Here is a 15,417-nt window from a genome sequence, read left to right on the forward strand (position 1 = left end):
ACATTTGAAACATACTACTATATACTATTATTGAAATTTCCGAGGCTCTGAGAAAGTTCTTTGCTTCACATGATTACTTGATGAATATTCATAGAGCATGCACGGTGAAACTATATCATCAGCCTTTCTTTTTTTTTTTTCTAGCTAATAATATTGGAACTGTCTAGCCGCCATGTCATAAGCGTATTACCCAAATTTGTACAAGTTCACATGCAAAAAATATACCAACCTCGTGGCACCATATGGCAGTGTTTATAAGACAAATGCTAATCGGACGCATGCAGGAGCTGATCGTCGGGTTAGTCAAAAGTTGCATGGTACCAGTATAATTTAAGGAAAGAAAAATTAAGTAAAAGTTATCGGCTGAGGACCTTAGAGAGTAAAGTAAGTGCTTGAGGAAGTTGACTTTTTTTTTTGGTTGGCGGCTGCATGGAATGAAATCCATCAAAAGTTTGAAAAGGCAAAACCTCCTGGGAATTTCTTTATATCAATCTGCTCTCGAACATCCATGACAATTTTGATAACCCTCGTACGTACAGAAGAGAGAATTATCAACGATCTCCCAAATATTTTACCTTACCTGCTGTGTTTATAATAAGGAGCAATGCCGTCACGTTGCATATGAAGAAGCACAACTGTGAGGGTTTTGATTAATTAGGTGGCAGCGACGGCGTCTCAGTTGACTGGGAAGTCAATTAAAAATTTGGGAAAAAACAGGATTGAAGGTCAACTTGTCCTTCCAAAAAAGAAAAAAGGTCAACTCAGTGAGTCATGTATTCACTCAAATTATCGGTGGTGACGTTAACGGTGAGCATGGGCAATTGGCAGGGGCAGCTTTTTATTAGCTTAATAATCTAACATCCACGAAAATGACATGTTGATGGACAAGAAGACGGTCTTCCCAGAAGAATTTCTGCGATCGAGCAGGTTAGGCAAGTCAATAAGAAACTATTCTGAACGGCTAACTTTTATTGTAGCACCTTTTTTTTTTTTTTTTGGCAGTGTAATATAGGTAAGATGAAAAGTTTGTTGAAGAAATCAAAAAGGTAAGAAAACGGGTTTAGAGAATTTCAAGCCAAGCAATTAATTCTTTCTCGAAGTGGACCTTTCATTTCTTTGATGTGATAAAAAGTGAATCAAAAGCATGCACGGCAACTAATTATTGATACCAGTATTTGTATTGCTGAACGACTTTGGGGTCAAATATTTGAAAATTTTTCTAGTGGTCTCTGTTGGGATCCTTCTATTTTTCAAATGCTATAAAAAATTTTAAAAAAGTAGTTTAAATTTTTTTAATGTTTAAAAAATATTTCAAAATATATTTTAAAAACTCTACTGCTCTTAAATATTCCAAAACATTTTCTAAAAATATCTCAAAATATACTCTAAAAACTCTGCTGCAGTAAAATTTTTCAAAAACACTCCCAAAAACACAGCTAATCCTATCCCCATCAGTAGGAGTTATTTATAATAAGGCAACCTGCTGATTACCATTGCAGAGGCAAAAAATCTTGCCCCTGCTCCTTGTATCTTTGATCACTTCACTCTTTGTCCAGTCAAGAAAGCCTGAAAAAGGCGGGGCTACCTTCCCCGGAAGTAATAAAATGTGATGCTTAAATTAGTGAAACGGAGGTAGGAAAGAAGTGTTGTAAAATATATAGTATTTCAAAAATATTCTTTGTCCCACATCGAAAAAATGAGAAGTATTATTTTCTCTGTCCCACATTGAGAAGTGAGAAGGGTTGCAGTCTTTGTCCCACATCGGAAGTGAGAAGGGTTGCACCTCACTCTGAAGTCTATAAATAGGATCCACTTCTCCCTCAGAAAATTACCCCAGCAGCTTCAGTTAATATCTTTTGATAGCTGCTCTATCCCTCTCTCTCTCTCTCTTTTATTTTTTGTTAGTTGATATCTTCCTGATAATTCTGTTCTCATCCTTTATATATATATATCTGCTGGTTTTAATTTGCTAGTTCTGGTCCTTCTAGTTTGCAACAAGAAGAAAGTTTGTCTTTCTTGTTCGCAATAAATAGAAGAAGGCTTGTTTAATCCTGGGGAAACATTTCAATTTCATGAAATAGTTTCTTAGGACAGTGCTACGCACGACTCAAGCAGATAGTGTTAACATTGTTGTAGCCAATTATCCAACAATCTAAGAAACTATGGCATCTGACAATGTTAGCACCCCGCAGCCTTCATCAGCAACTGTTGCAGTGGCACTACCATTCGCCAAGCCCTTTCCAGATGTATCCAAAATTGAAATTTTCGCCAATGAAAATTTCAAAAGGTGGCAAGAACGAGTACACTCACGACTCGACATCCATGGAGTGGTTTATGCACTAACGGAGTCCCAACCTGCTTCAACCACAGATGTCAAAATACAAGAATCGTGGCAATATGCCAATAAGGTATGTAGGCATACTATTTTACAAACACTCTTAAATGAATTATTTGACGTGTATTGTAGCTATATGCAAGCCAATAAGTCCCAGTATAATAGACTAAAAAATTCCAATTACAAGCCTAATATTCCCAACTTTAAGAAAAAGAAAGGCAATTGCCATTATTGTAGAAAATCAGAACATTATGTTGCCCTGTATAGATACAATAAAGGTGACAAAGCAAATGGTAATCCTCCTAAGGTTAATTTAACCGAAGGAGATGAAATAATTGATGCAGTCATCTTTCAAGTGAACATTGCAGCTAATGTTAAAGAATGGGTGGTAGACTCTGGGGCTACTCGGCACATATGTGCGAATCGAGAAGCGTTTTCCTCCTATACTTCAATAGGGGATGATGAAAAAATAGTCTACCTTGCAGACTCACGAACTACTAAAGTTCTGGGTAAGGGCAAAGTACTATTGAAACTCACTTCAAGAAATACTTTGGCTCTTAATGATGTGCTGCATGTTCCAAATATTCGGGCAAATCTTGTTTCTGTGGCTTTGCTTGGAAAAGTTGGGGTGAAAGTATCATTCGAATCTGAAAAGATTGTAATGACAAGAAATAATGTGTTTGTAGGGAAAGGCTATTGTAATCAGGGACTTTTTGTACTTAATATTTCCAATGTGATAAATGAAAATGCATCTTCTTCTGCTTATATTGTTGATTCCATTTCTTTATGGCATGCTAGATTAGGACATGTTAATATTGGTTATATAAAGAAAATGCAATCATGTGGTCTAATTTCTGGTATTAATGATAATATGGACAAATGTGAAATATGTGCAGAAGCTAAAATAACAAAGAAAAGTTGTATAACTGTCCATAGAGAAACTGAGTTATTAAATTTAATTCATACTGATTTAGGTGATTTAAAACAAACAATGACTAGAGGTGGGAAAAGGTATTATGTCACCTTTATAGATGACTATTCTAGATATACCAAAGTTTATTTACTTAGAAATAAAGATGATACTTATAATGCCTTTTTATCCTATAAGTCTGAAGTAGAAAATCAACTTAATAAAAGGATAAAAAGAATTAGATCAGATAGGGGTGGAGAATATTAACTTTAGATAACCTTTGTGAACAGGAAGGCATAATACATGAAATAACTCCACCTTATTCTCCAGAATCTAATGGAGTAGCTGAAACGAAAAATAGAACATTAAAAGAAATGATGAACTCTATGTTAATTAGTTCTCATGCTCCAGATAATTTATGGGGAGAAGCTATATTATCTGCATGTCACTTACAAAATAGAATCCCACATAAAAAGACTGGCAAAATACCTTATGAGTTATGGAAAAATTATAAACCAAATTTGAAATATTTAAAAGTTTGGGGGTGTCTTGCTAAAGTCTTGTTGCCTGAACCTAAGAAAAGGAAAATAGGTTCTAAAACTTCTGATTGTATGTTTATTGGATATGCTGAACATAGTGCTGCATATAGATTTCTTGTGTTAAGAAGTGATATACTTGATTGTAATACAATTATTGAGACAAAGAATGCTGAATTTTTTGAACATATTTTTCCACTGTCTAGTAAAATTTCTCATGCACCTGTTGAAATAAATAAGGAAATTATTCCAATTGAGGAATTAAGAAGGAGCAAAAGGCCAAGAAAAGAATTTTCATTTGGAAATGAATTCCAAACCTTTCTTGTTGATAATGATCATTTAACATACTCCGATGCTATTTCTTCTCCTGAGTGTAAATTTTGGAAAGAAGCAATTAAATCTGAAATAGATTCTATCTTGTCAAATAAAACTTGGATTTTGGTAGACTTATCTCCTGGTGCAAAACCTATTGGTTGCAAATGAATTTTTAAAAGAAAATATAACTCTGATGGCTCTATAGAAAAGTACAAAACTCGTTTAGTAGCAAAAGGATTTTCTCAAAAACAAAATATTGATTATTTTGATACATTTGCACCAGTAACTAGAATTGCGTCTATTCGAGTTTTATTTGCTTTAGCTTCTATCCATAAACTTGTTATTCATCAAATGGATGTCAAAACAGCCTTTTTAAATGGTGATTTAGAAGAAGAAATTTATATGTTTCAACCTGAGGGATGTATTGTATCTGGACAAGAAAATAAGGTTTGTAAACTAATTAAATCTCTTTATGGCCTAAAACAAGCTCCTAAACAGTGGCATGAGAAATTTGATCAAGTATTGATGAAAGATGGTTTCTCGTCTGTAGAAGTGGATAAATGTGTATATGTCAAAATTATAAATGATCAATATGTGATAATCAGTTTATATGTGGATGACATGCTTATATTTGGTACTAGTCTAGATATTGTAAATAATACTAAATATTTTTTGTCTTCTAATTTTGATATGAAAGATTTGGGTGAAGCCAAAATAATATTGGGTGTTAAAATCATAAGGAAATGTGATGGTATAATGTTGTCACAAGAACATTATACAGAGAGACTTCTTAGGAAGTTTGAAAATTATGATGTGACACCTGTGAGTACTCCTTATGATGCTAACACTCAATTAAAGAAAAATAATGGTGACCCAATTGCTCAGTCTAGATATGCTCAGATTATTGGGAGTCTGATGCATCTGATGAATTTTACTAGACCTGATATAGCTTATGCTGTATGTCGACTGAGTAGATATACTCATAATCCCAACCGTGAGCATTGATTTGCATTAGTCAGACTAATGAAATATTTGAGAGGTACCATGAATTTTGGTATCCTGTATAGTGGATTTCCCACTGTATTAGAAGGTTACAGTGATGCTAATTGGATCTCTGATTCAAATGATACGAAATCCACTAGTGGTTATGTGTTCATCCTTGGTGGTGGTGCAATAGCATGGAAATCTGCTAGACAGACAATCATTGCTAGATCAACAATGGAGTCAGAGTTTGTAGCTCTGGAACTGACAGGGACTGAGGCCGAGTGGTTGAGAAATTTCTTAGCTAACATTCCTTCAACTAAGGATTTGTTGCCTCCTGTGTCCATACATTGTGACTGTCAAGCAGCGATTGCCATAGCTAAAAATAAATCGTATAATTGTAAAAGTCGACACATGAGTTTGAGACATGATGTCGTAAAGCAGCTGCTTAGAGATGGAATTATTTCCATTGATTATGTAAAGTCAGAGTTGAATTTGGCCGATCCTCTGACTAAACCCGTAGGAAGAAAATTGATTCTTCAAACTACGAAAGAAATGGGACTTCGACCAACAAGTTGTCAATAGAGACGGTAACCCAACCTATGTGATTGGTGATCCCATGAAGTAGGTTCATATGGGTAATAACAAGTCTATATTGATAGTAAAGCACTTCAAATTTAAGTCCCTCTAGAGATAAGTGCTTTGAGTAATTGTGAGGATGAGTTAAAACTCTTAATGAATTCATATCCCATTAGGGAGGTGTAGTTAAAGCAATATACACTTGATGAATTCACCTATATGAGAGTGGAGTGGGGCCGCTCCTATAAGAGTCATTGGTCAAATCTTTAGAGCTCTCATGAATAACCAGGCAGGCGCACGGCCAAAAAGCGCAAAATCGCGTTAACAGCAAATTATGGGTTGTAATGTGATTGATAAAATCTCTGTCATACATCAAGAGTTATTGGTTCATAGAAATTTATATTTCACCAATAATTCTGTAGATCATATTTTATCAATCTATGTTTGGTTCATAGTCCAAAAGACACCAATCTAATTACATTTCAACCAAATCCAGCAGAGTACTTTTAAAATTCTTCCTTTATCCAAAGAATTTTTTTGAAATAGGTGGGAGATTGTTGTAAAATATATAGTATTTCAAAAATATTCTTTGTCCCACATCGAAAAAATGAGAAGTATTATTTTCTCTGTCCCACATTGAGAAGTGAGAAGGGTTGCAGTCTTTGTCCCACATCGGAAGTGAGAAGGGTTGCACCTCACTCTGAAGTCTATAAATAGGATCCACTTCTCCCTCAGAAAATTACCCCAGCAGCTTCAGTTAATATCTTTTGATAGCTGCTCTATCCCTCTCTCTCTCTCTCTTTTATTTTTTGTTAGTTGATATCTTCCTGATAATTCTGTTCTCATCCTTTATATATATATATCTGCTGGTTTTAATTTGCTAGTTCTGGTCCTTCTAGTTTGCAACAAGAAGAAAGTTTGTCTTTCTTGTTCGCAATAAATAGAAGAAGGCTTGTTTAATCCTGGGGAAACATTTCAATTTCATGAAATAATTTCTTAGAACAGTGCTACGCACGACTCAAGCAGATAGTGTTAACATTGTTGTAGCCAATTATCCAACAAGAAGATGGGAGTATTGAGAGAATTCAGCAATTAAAAAGAGAAGTATATTATTACGTCCTTTCGTATGACCATTTCTCCTTTTATTCTTCTCAGAGCGATGGGCCATGTCATATGCTAAGATCTCGAGGTTGGAGTCTTGTGATGAGATGTCAACCCGCTTAACTTCCCTCATATAATATTAATATAACTGGGTTGATGCTTTATTAGTAGTCACACTCACATATATGATTTGCTCTTTTATTTATTGTTTAATGCACGGTAACACTTGTCAAGACAGCTGACATCCACCTCTTTGCCATTTCTTCTTCTTTCCAACCATGAAGATCGGGCTTGAAGTGATTAGTTTTATCCATATTCAATTTCGTTAATTCAGACAACTTAATTAATTAATTGGAGAAGCCCAAAGATAATTTTTTGAAGTGTCATATAAATTGAAGGTAAAAAAAAAATAAAAAAATCTCGAAATAACCAATGGCGTCTCATTATTACTCTATAAAAAGGGGAAAAAGCGTCTTTTTGATTTAAAGAAAATTTTCAATAATGAATTCTTTTTGACCAAAAATTGAATAAATCTTCAGTTTCGAGCCCAAAGAGTGTAATTAGGTACTGGTGGGATTATGCAATTGATAGGCAAAAAAAATAAATAAATAAATAAATAAAGAGAAAAGAATGGGGAAGTGTCAAAGCATTTTGGGCCCGCTGCAGCATTTTACAAAAGCAAACTTAAGCGAGAGAGGGCCTGAAGCTCTCTTGATTGGATGACAGACCAATACAAGTGTTTATTTCAGTGAAATGAAATGGGCTGAACTTTTGGATTGTTTAAAAAGCCCAAACAAAGCTCATTGATTGAGGAGTGGAGTTAAAACCCTAACTCTCAGCCGCTGCGCACGCTATAATAAGTGTCCTGGCTAGGCGAAACGGCGTTCTAAAAGTAGCGTTAAACAAAAAAGGGGAGAGGAAGAGGAGGAGCCGCCGGCGGCAGCTGAGAAAATATGCAGATCTTCGTCAAAACCCTGACCGGAAAGACCATAACTCTAGAGGTCGAGTCCTCGGACACCATCGACAATGTCAAGGCCAAAATTCAAGACAAGGAAGGTAACTCTTGCTTTCATTTCATTCTTGTACTCTTCTCTTCTCTGATATTTTCAGATTTTTTATTTGCTCAATTGTGTAGGCTTTGCTAATAATATTCTTATGTGCTTTCTGTTTCTATATTTAAAAATAAATAAATGAAGGGATTCCTCCGGACCAGCAGCGGTTGATTTTTGCTGGAAAGCAGCTGGAGGATGGCCGTACTCTTGCTGATTACAATATCCAGAAAGGTGATAAATTGTTTTTTTCTTGATTTAGGTCCAATTCATCTGTGCATTTTTACGGGGCTTATTGTGGGAAAATTTTTGCAGAGTCGACCCTCCATTTGGTTCTGAGGTTGCGGGGAGGGATCATTGAGCCCTCTCTGATGGCTCTAGCTAGAAAATACAATCAGGACAAGATGATTTGCCGCAAGTAAGCTTTCATTCTTCTTCTCTCTCTCTTTTTTTTTTCCTTGTTTTGGATGATATATTCCTACGGCTATTTTTTGTATTGTTAATTACCCAAGAAATCCTAATGTATTGGTGTTGGGTTGGTCTTTTGAACTTACTTTGGGACTGGATCATGGATCAAGTGTGATCCCACAAAATATTCACTGTTGGCTTGGTATAATAGTAGCTGTCATTTCTCGAGGTTGTTGATTTGGATTATTTGTTGAGAGGCTAAACTGGATTGGAACTAGTTTTTAGGGCAGTTGATCAATGATTGGAACTGTTAAAGCAGTTCCTTTCGTTATCTTGTGGAACAACGGAACAGGGTGTGGTACAAGAGGAAAAAGAAAAAGATGCCAAGTTAATGTCAATCTGGGGTATGGTTCTAGTGGGGCTTCATAAGCTTTAGGACTTTTTTTTTTTAAACCTTTATGCTTCCTTCTTCAACCAATTTTACAGTCTTTTCACCTCACATTAGGACTTACTAATTGACCCTAGGTCCTTTTTGAGTATGCCTCTCCTCCAAGCATTTTTATTGCTACCTGAGGATCTGGGTTGTGTTCGTCATTTTCTTACTAACCTTTTCTGGCTATTCCTCCACTACCTTTACTAATGGACCCTAGCTATTTACTAATGCAACATTCTTTTGCTATTCCGCCACTACCTTTTGTCTGTTATCTGATCGCGTTTTGCTTTCCACTTGTTTTTATTTTGGCACGGGCAACAACGAACTGTTGAAAAGTTATGTCAATATATGGCACATTGATTTCTGTCTTTTAGTTGACCTTGTTAAGATTGGTAAACTCTGTGGCAAAAAAGCGCTTTCTAAGAATGAATGTTAAGATCAATTGTGCATGTCTAAAGTATTTAGCTGTGAAATTTAAGGGCGATCAATGGTGAGAATTTTCCTGTTGAACTTATTCCTTGTTCAATGTGCTATTTTTATGGAGGGTGAGTCTTTTATGAAGTTATCTCTAACTCTTTGCAAGTCAAAATGCCAGAATTTTCTGCTTTAGATCATTTAGCATCAAATTTTGCTGTTGCATTTCTATTTTATTTTTTTTTAAGGATGTTGACCGAATTTAGAATCGTGGAATGCATGAGCTACAGTTCTTCTGTGTGTTGAGGATTTTATCTGTGACTAAAAATTTGTTGGGAAGCTACAAGAAATGGACGTTTGGTTGTCCACAGAATTTATTCCAATTGACTCAAGAAGCAAAAATTTTCTGACAGAAGTTCTTTACTAGTATCATGCTGACACTTGGAAGTATTTTTCCAGTTGTTTGTCACTGCCAATTGTGCTGTATGATATGTTGGTTTTGATTGCTTTGACTTATCAAACTTGATTGCAAGGATATATTCATTGCAACCTGATACACACACAACTGTCAGCCTGTAATAGTTATGCTATGTATGTCTTCGTATGGATCACCACTAGAATTGTTAGATGCAAGTGTTTTATTAGTTCTTCAGTAGCATTTGTTCTTTTGCCAAGTTAATGCATTAACTAATTCAGTCAATCATCCCTGTAATCTGGTCTGGGTCTTCCAAGCCAAATGCAGAAATTGTGTGTTTGCGAAGGTCCATTCCTTCACAACTTCTTAACATTTCTCTCTTAGTATGATAAAGTACTTATTATTTTTTTTGTTTGATTATTTTTTGCATTAGATGCTATGCTCGTTTGCATCCTCGTGCTGTTAACTGCCGGAAGAAGAAATGCGGGCACAGCAATCAGGTATATTACCATGATTTTTCTTCTCTATGATAAAGAATCTGTAATCTGGTTTGTGCTTTTCTGTAACTAATTATATTTATTCATTATGCAGTTGAGACCAAAGAAGAAGATCAAGTAGACATGCTGCAGAGTTCTGAGCCAACGAGTTATATTTGTCTGGTGTTACATCTTTTAGTGCTTGTTTGGATTTACAAAAAATTTTGCGGACAGAGCCAGATATGGACCATTTTGTTTGCTTAACCGTAATCTTGAGGATTTGAATATTCAAGATATCTCTCCGTCACTCCAACACCACCACCCCTCCCCCCCCCCTCTCCCCCTCTTTCCTTCTCTCTTTCGTGTGCTTGTTCTGTGATTCTGCTTGCTGCATGTCAATAATGTGACCCGCTGTGAGATTTCTGCTGCGTTAGAAGGATATCTGGGATAAAAAGCCATCCTTTTTCGCTCTCTGATGTGTGCTTGTTCTATGATAATTGCATCACAATATATTGTTCTAGCCAAGCTGTGCGGAAAGGAATGGTTATGCTGCCTGAGGAACCAGCTATTTGCCCCAACTGGTTAATCACTTTCAAGTTTACTGCTACACGCGAACAAGGTTTGTCACTTGTCAGTCACCAACTCTGAAGCTTTTGAGAGTTGATAATACTTTGACACCGAATGCTGCTGTTTGATTGCTTGTGCTCCTTAGAATCAAGCTGCTTATCACCTTGCTTTATTTTGTCGGAGAAAAGGATGATTTCATGTCTAATTAAATAAATGACTGATGAGATCATGAGAGAGAGGAAACGTCTAGCTTTCTATACAAGGTCCCTTGGTTTGGTTGGTGGAAAAATTATACAGATTTGAAATATAAGATTCAAATTGCACCATGTCTAATTAATACAAAACTATAGGCTCACGCAAACCGTTATTAAATATCAGTGGTGATAAATATGGACCTGTTTAAAAAGTTAAACACTGTTCCGGTGCACTATCAACTCCTCCTGCCCCTCTCCTGATTCCTGCTGTACCAAACATATAAAGGTCAGATGTCAAATCCAGCCTCCCAGGCCGCTGAAAAATGAAAAACCAGAGATTAAAGAGAGAAAAAAGAGTGTAGAAACACTGCGTCAGAATGCAATCCGCTGCTCTTTAATCCTAATCAGAAGGTTGCGACGCATTTCAGTGAGAAGCTGGATCTGCCATATTGGGTGGCCCGAATATCAGTCCATCAACATCCACAGGGAGCAACAACTTCCGCCACAGACATCCTGTAGAAAGAGTCTCCTGCGGTTGGACAATCATCATAGTATCATTCTGTCTTTGACACATTCCTATCACACTCACAGAGCTGCCTTCTTTTATGTATCTGCCATAATTAGGTACATGGCACTTGAAAAATATGTCTAAGTACCAGAATATCAACAGTGGTAAAACAACATGTCGCGTGAGGAGTGTGTTACCCTTCTTCCAAACGTAACAGACGAGCTTCAGCAGAAAGGTTTCTTTCTATAAGCCATTTCCCCAAGGTAGAAGACAGAACCTTGCATTTCCTGGTTGTTTTTACTAGTCTACTCTCGATGATCAAGGGAATGACTTTACAGCCAGTACCAGCCTTCACCAGAGCTCTGATGCCAGACCTTCTGTCGGTTATGTAGAAGTCAGTTGAATATCTCTGCCAAAAGAAATCCTGAACATATCACTTCACACTTATTCGCTTTAGATAAGTTTATGTATCTGTACGAGCAAGGAGAACAGTAAAGGACAAAGAGGAGTACTGGAAGCTGCTTGTGGCGACAGCAGCTAGAGAAAAAGCAATACTTGCATATACCCAGTTGCTCACTCTGGGTATATCATTGGCAGCAAAAGCCAAATGGAAAGGCAAATTTAATGGATATAACGCAAACTTTCTGATCTGAGATTTAACATTGTTAGACTGAGCCAAAAGTCCACTCTGGACGCCCACATAAATAATTGACTTGAAATTACACCTACTAGCCAAAGATGGGCTGCAGTTTGTTGAAATTCGGGTTTACCCAGTAGGCTGTAAAATATTTCTATCCTCTTAGTCAACTAATTCGTGGAAGAAAGTAGGGATGAAGACTAACGAAACTCATCCCAATTAAGCAAACAAAAAGTACAGTGGAAACTAAAATACAAATTACTGATAGGCTGCTATACAGGCTTACTTTTTGGTGATGCAGCGGAGAATGCATACTGAAAGATGAAGAACAAGAAATTGTAGCTAGACGGTGTGGAAATGCCTGGGGAGCAGTGTCTTGCACAATGTGATTTTTTCTTAGCCAGACGAATTTTGAGACATAACTTCAGACCAAAAGGTTAAAACACAGAAATTTGTCTGATTTTGTAAGTTCGAAACAGCTTTCTTTCTGAGAATGCTGCCTTTTTCTTTTAAATTACGAATAGGGGCATGCTTGTGGTTATGCAATAATTAAACTAACACTCACCTCATGGTGTAAGCTGGAATACTAAGCTCACGTTTGAAGTCATTTGAAGTTACTAGAATCTATGTGGCACTTACGAGAGATCCTACAGAACAATAATAGCTTTTGCAGAATTGGGGCTAATAAAGTTGGAACTAAGCCGATGGTAGGGATAAGATGCCAGCATAATCTTCTCAAGCAAGCCAGTTATATAGTAACCAACCAGGAGAGACCAAGAAGTTTCATTGACCAACATCTATGTAATCTTCAGCCTACTGCTACATACATACTGTAGCAGATAGTGTACACGTGTTATAGAATTCAAATTTCACAATTTGGTTCGTTGCTGCAGGAACTTAGTTTAATTCAAATTTCACAATTTGGTTCGTTGCTGCAGGAACTTAGTTTAAAGACCAAACAAAATAAATGAAGTGAAACTAATCTATAGGTTCTCAACTCCAAGAATAGATCAACATGATCTATGGTCTCAATTTCAAGGTCAGAGGTCTGAGCAAAATTGCAAATATACGAAATAGCACAGTCAACAGGTAGAGAGAATCAGCCATACCTCAGAATATGCCAGTCTCCACTGGAAGCATGATTTCATATCATCAATGGGTTTCAAACCTGGTTCTTCAAACTCATACAACAAAGTGGATGTGTAGATACATCGATTGACTTTCTCGTATGAAGACTCCAAAGAAACACTTCCGCAGGAGGAAACCTATAATTGTTGAACGAAAAAGTTTGGGACTGGTCAGATAATGCAGCAAAAGGCTGCAATGATGTAGAATGAATTGCTAAGGAGATCAGGCTATGAGTTTAAGTTGATTTGATGCAGCAAGACAAGTTGCCTATGTTAACATGGTATGGACTGTGTAGATGCCAGTAATGCAATTTTGTGAATAGAGCGTTGATGACTCAATGTGCTTAACTTGTGTTCCTCTCGTCGCCATTTAAGCAATTTAAGCAAACAAATGCACTAGACGTCAGAGGAAACTGCATATACCAAAAAGTCATGATCATCAAAAATATGTCTCTTTCTTTGTGCCATGTCTCTGGACAGTTGAGAAATGGAAACCAAAACGGTTCATTTATCTTAAAAAGACATAAATACATAGACGCATAACTTTGAACCAATATAGGCTGGCCTACAACAGAGTTGGACCGAGAATATCCATTTATTAGTTTGGTATAACTAGAACAGGAAGCCTTTGAACGAAGAACCACTCAACCACACATTTATGATTGAGGCACAAAGTATAGGTACGACTTCTGAATGTACTTCGTTAGTGTGTCAAGGAATGTTCTTAGAGCAACTACAAGCGCCATCATCTGTTAGCAAGTTAAAGTTAAGCAAGTAATCTATCTATATGCACCTCGCCAGCCAAATTGAACACAAAATTTCGGGTAATAAGAATAACTTGAACAGCGACACGAAAAACCACCTTTACTACAAACAGGAGAAGACCGAACGAACATATGCTAGAAGTAAGTAATGGTTTCCATCTTTACCTAGTGAAATTTGACAAAATGAGGTGGGATTTAGCAAATTTGAAGGGGTAGGTGTGGAAGCGAAGAAAAAAGAACATCTTTTATGCTCTCGTATGTATCCTTGGTCATTTTTCTGTCTATCTTTTGCTTATCGCGAAAATTATGTGAAGGGAAACGAAAACAGAACGCTTGATAATCGGGGTAATGGAGGTTGTCCCGTTTGTGAAGTGAATCAATGCCATGGATGATGCACCCACCTTTTACAATAGTTACTGAAAGATGAAAACTTTTGCGAGGCTGGATCGAAATAAGCTTTTTTTTTTTTTTTTTAAAAAAAAAAAGGTCGGGAAATAATTGTGGGATACTAAAAGATCAACTTAGTAGTAAGGTAGAAGTAGGAAATAGAATAGCAAGAATTACGCCAGTGAGTTTGACGAGCTGGCCTGGTGCTGCGAGACTGAGGTCAGAATCGGGGAAGAAATGGAGGTAAGAGAGAAGGGCCCCATTTCTCCTGCTGCTGCAGCTGCCGCCGGAATTATTGAGAGAGTTCCAAAGGAGAAATGCAGCGAGTAGAGCGGAGAAGCAGAGGAGCACAAGGAAGAAGAGGGCGTTGTGGACCACAACCAGGATGAAAATTGAGAACCCCAGTCCCAGTGTGAACAGTAAGAGCAGCAGGTAGATTGCTGGTGTTGGGATGATGGGATTGCAGCTACCAAAGCAGCCTTGCTCTTCTCCTTCTCCTTGTTGTTCTTCTTCTACAACCCTCGACCCGGCGTTTTTGAAGGGCAAGTCGTTCATTTTTTCATCGGAGATGACAAAATTGGGAGGATTCGGGCCGCGACCACCGCCCCCAATTGCTGGGAAAAAGGTTGGAAGGCAAGATAGACGTTTTTACCAATGGTTGTACTACTACTGGTAGTGGTAACTGTGGTTTTCTTGGAAGCAGAGAAAGTAGAGTAGTATTACTAGTGCTGGTGGTGGTAGTAAAAATCTAGTTGGAGGCATGGAGGACTAAACGGACGTTACCAATAATGCGTTTTGAACTAATAAAAAAGGGTTTTTATATTTTTTACAAATATATTTTTCAATCTTCCTCTTATTTCATATTACTATTAAATCGCTATAATATATTTTTTTATAAAAATTTTAAAAAATAATAATCCAAATGGATTATTAAGGTAAATGGCATACTGTCTCTGCTAAATTTGGTTCAACCATACGCTACTAAAAAGTCCATTAAACCTTCAAAGTCTCTTGGAGAGGCATCCATATACAAGCTATTCTTTTGTGTTTGAGGTTTTTCAAGTCCTTCCATGTTACTACTACGCATTTCGGATTAAAGCCAAAGTATAGAATAGTGCTTAAAAACCAGACCAGATGCATGCAATCCATTGTCCTTGTTGACTACCCAGTATTTAGAGACTTTTTTTTTTTTTTTGGTGTTGGTTTTGGAAGATTGACTGAGGAGGTCTTACAAGAAAGAGGATTGTTGCGAAGAATGCAGATGGCTATACATCATGATCA

The 15,417-nt window shown here is 36.8% G+C and overlaps 2 protein-coding genes across 3 annotated transcripts; one reads left to right on the forward strand and one right to left on the reverse strand.

Moving 5' to 3' along the window:
* Window positions 1–7,608: 7,608 nt before the first annotated feature.
* LOC113733358 (ubiquitin-ribosomal protein eL40 fusion protein) lies at window positions 7,609–10,248 on the forward strand. Its single transcript, XM_027259721.2, has 5 exons — window positions 7,609–7,813; window positions 7,954–8,040; window positions 8,122–8,224; window positions 9,910–9,976; window positions 10,068–10,248. The coding sequence occupies exons 1-5, from the start codon at window positions 7,711–7,713 to the stop codon at window positions 10,092–10,094; spliced, it is 387 nt and encodes a 128-aa protein (XP_027115522.1). The 5' UTR covers window positions 7,609–7,710; the 3' UTR covers window positions 10,095–10,248.
* A 505-nt stretch (window positions 10,249–10,753) lies between these two features.
* On the reverse strand, window positions 10,754–14,836 carry LOC113733356 (uncharacterized membrane protein At1g16860-like). 2 transcript variants are annotated; one of them, XM_027259720.2, is made up of 4 exons: window positions 14,314–14,836; window positions 12,968–13,123; window positions 11,419–11,630; window positions 10,754–11,324 (listed from the first exon to the last, which is right to left on the reverse strand). In XM_027259720.2, the coding sequence occupies exons 1-4, from the start codon at window positions 14,689–14,691 to the stop codon at window positions 11,138–11,140; spliced, it is 933 nt and encodes a 310-aa protein (XP_027115521.1). In that variant the 5' UTR covers window positions 14,692–14,836; the 3' UTR covers window positions 10,754–11,137. The 2 variants fall into 2 exon arrangements, with proteins under 2 accessions (XP_027115521.1, XP_027115520.1); XM_027259719.2 differs by having other exon boundaries at window positions 11,419–11,645; window positions 14,314–14,824.
* Window positions 14,837–15,417: the final 581 nt, after the last annotated feature.

Source organism: Coffea arabica, chromosome 2e (assembly GCF_036785885.1).
Source record: "Coffea arabica cultivar ET-39 chromosome 2e, Coffea Arabica ET-39 HiFi, whole genome shotgun sequence".
Lineage (NCBI taxonomy): Eukaryota > Viridiplantae > Streptophyta > Magnoliopsida > Gentianales > Rubiaceae > Coffea > Coffea arabica.

Coding starts and splice junctions, on each gene's coding strand:
- LOC113733358 (XM_027259721.2), top strand. CDS start 7,711: ATGCAGATCTTCGTCAAAACCCTGACCGGAAAGACCATAACTCTAGAG. Junction 7,814..7,953: donor CAAAATTCAAGACAAGGAAG/GTAACTCTTGCT, acceptor AAATAAATGAAG/GGATTCCTCCGGACCAGCAG. Junction 8,225..9,909: donor GACAAGATGATTTGCCGCAA/GTAAGCTTTCAT, acceptor TTTTTGCATTAG/ATGCTATGCTCGTTTGCATC.
- LOC113733356 (XM_027259719.2), bottom strand. CDS start 14,691: ATGAACGACTTGCCCTTCAAAAACGCCGGGTCGAGGGTTGTAGAAGAA. Junction 13,124..14,313: donor AGCTCGTCAAACTCACTGGC/GTAATTCTTGCT, acceptor CAACAATTATAG/GTTTCCTCCTGCGGAAGTGT. Junction 11,646..12,967: donor GGAGACTGGCATATTCTGAG/GTATGGCTGATT, acceptor TGATATGTTCAG/GATTTCTTTTGGCAGAGATA.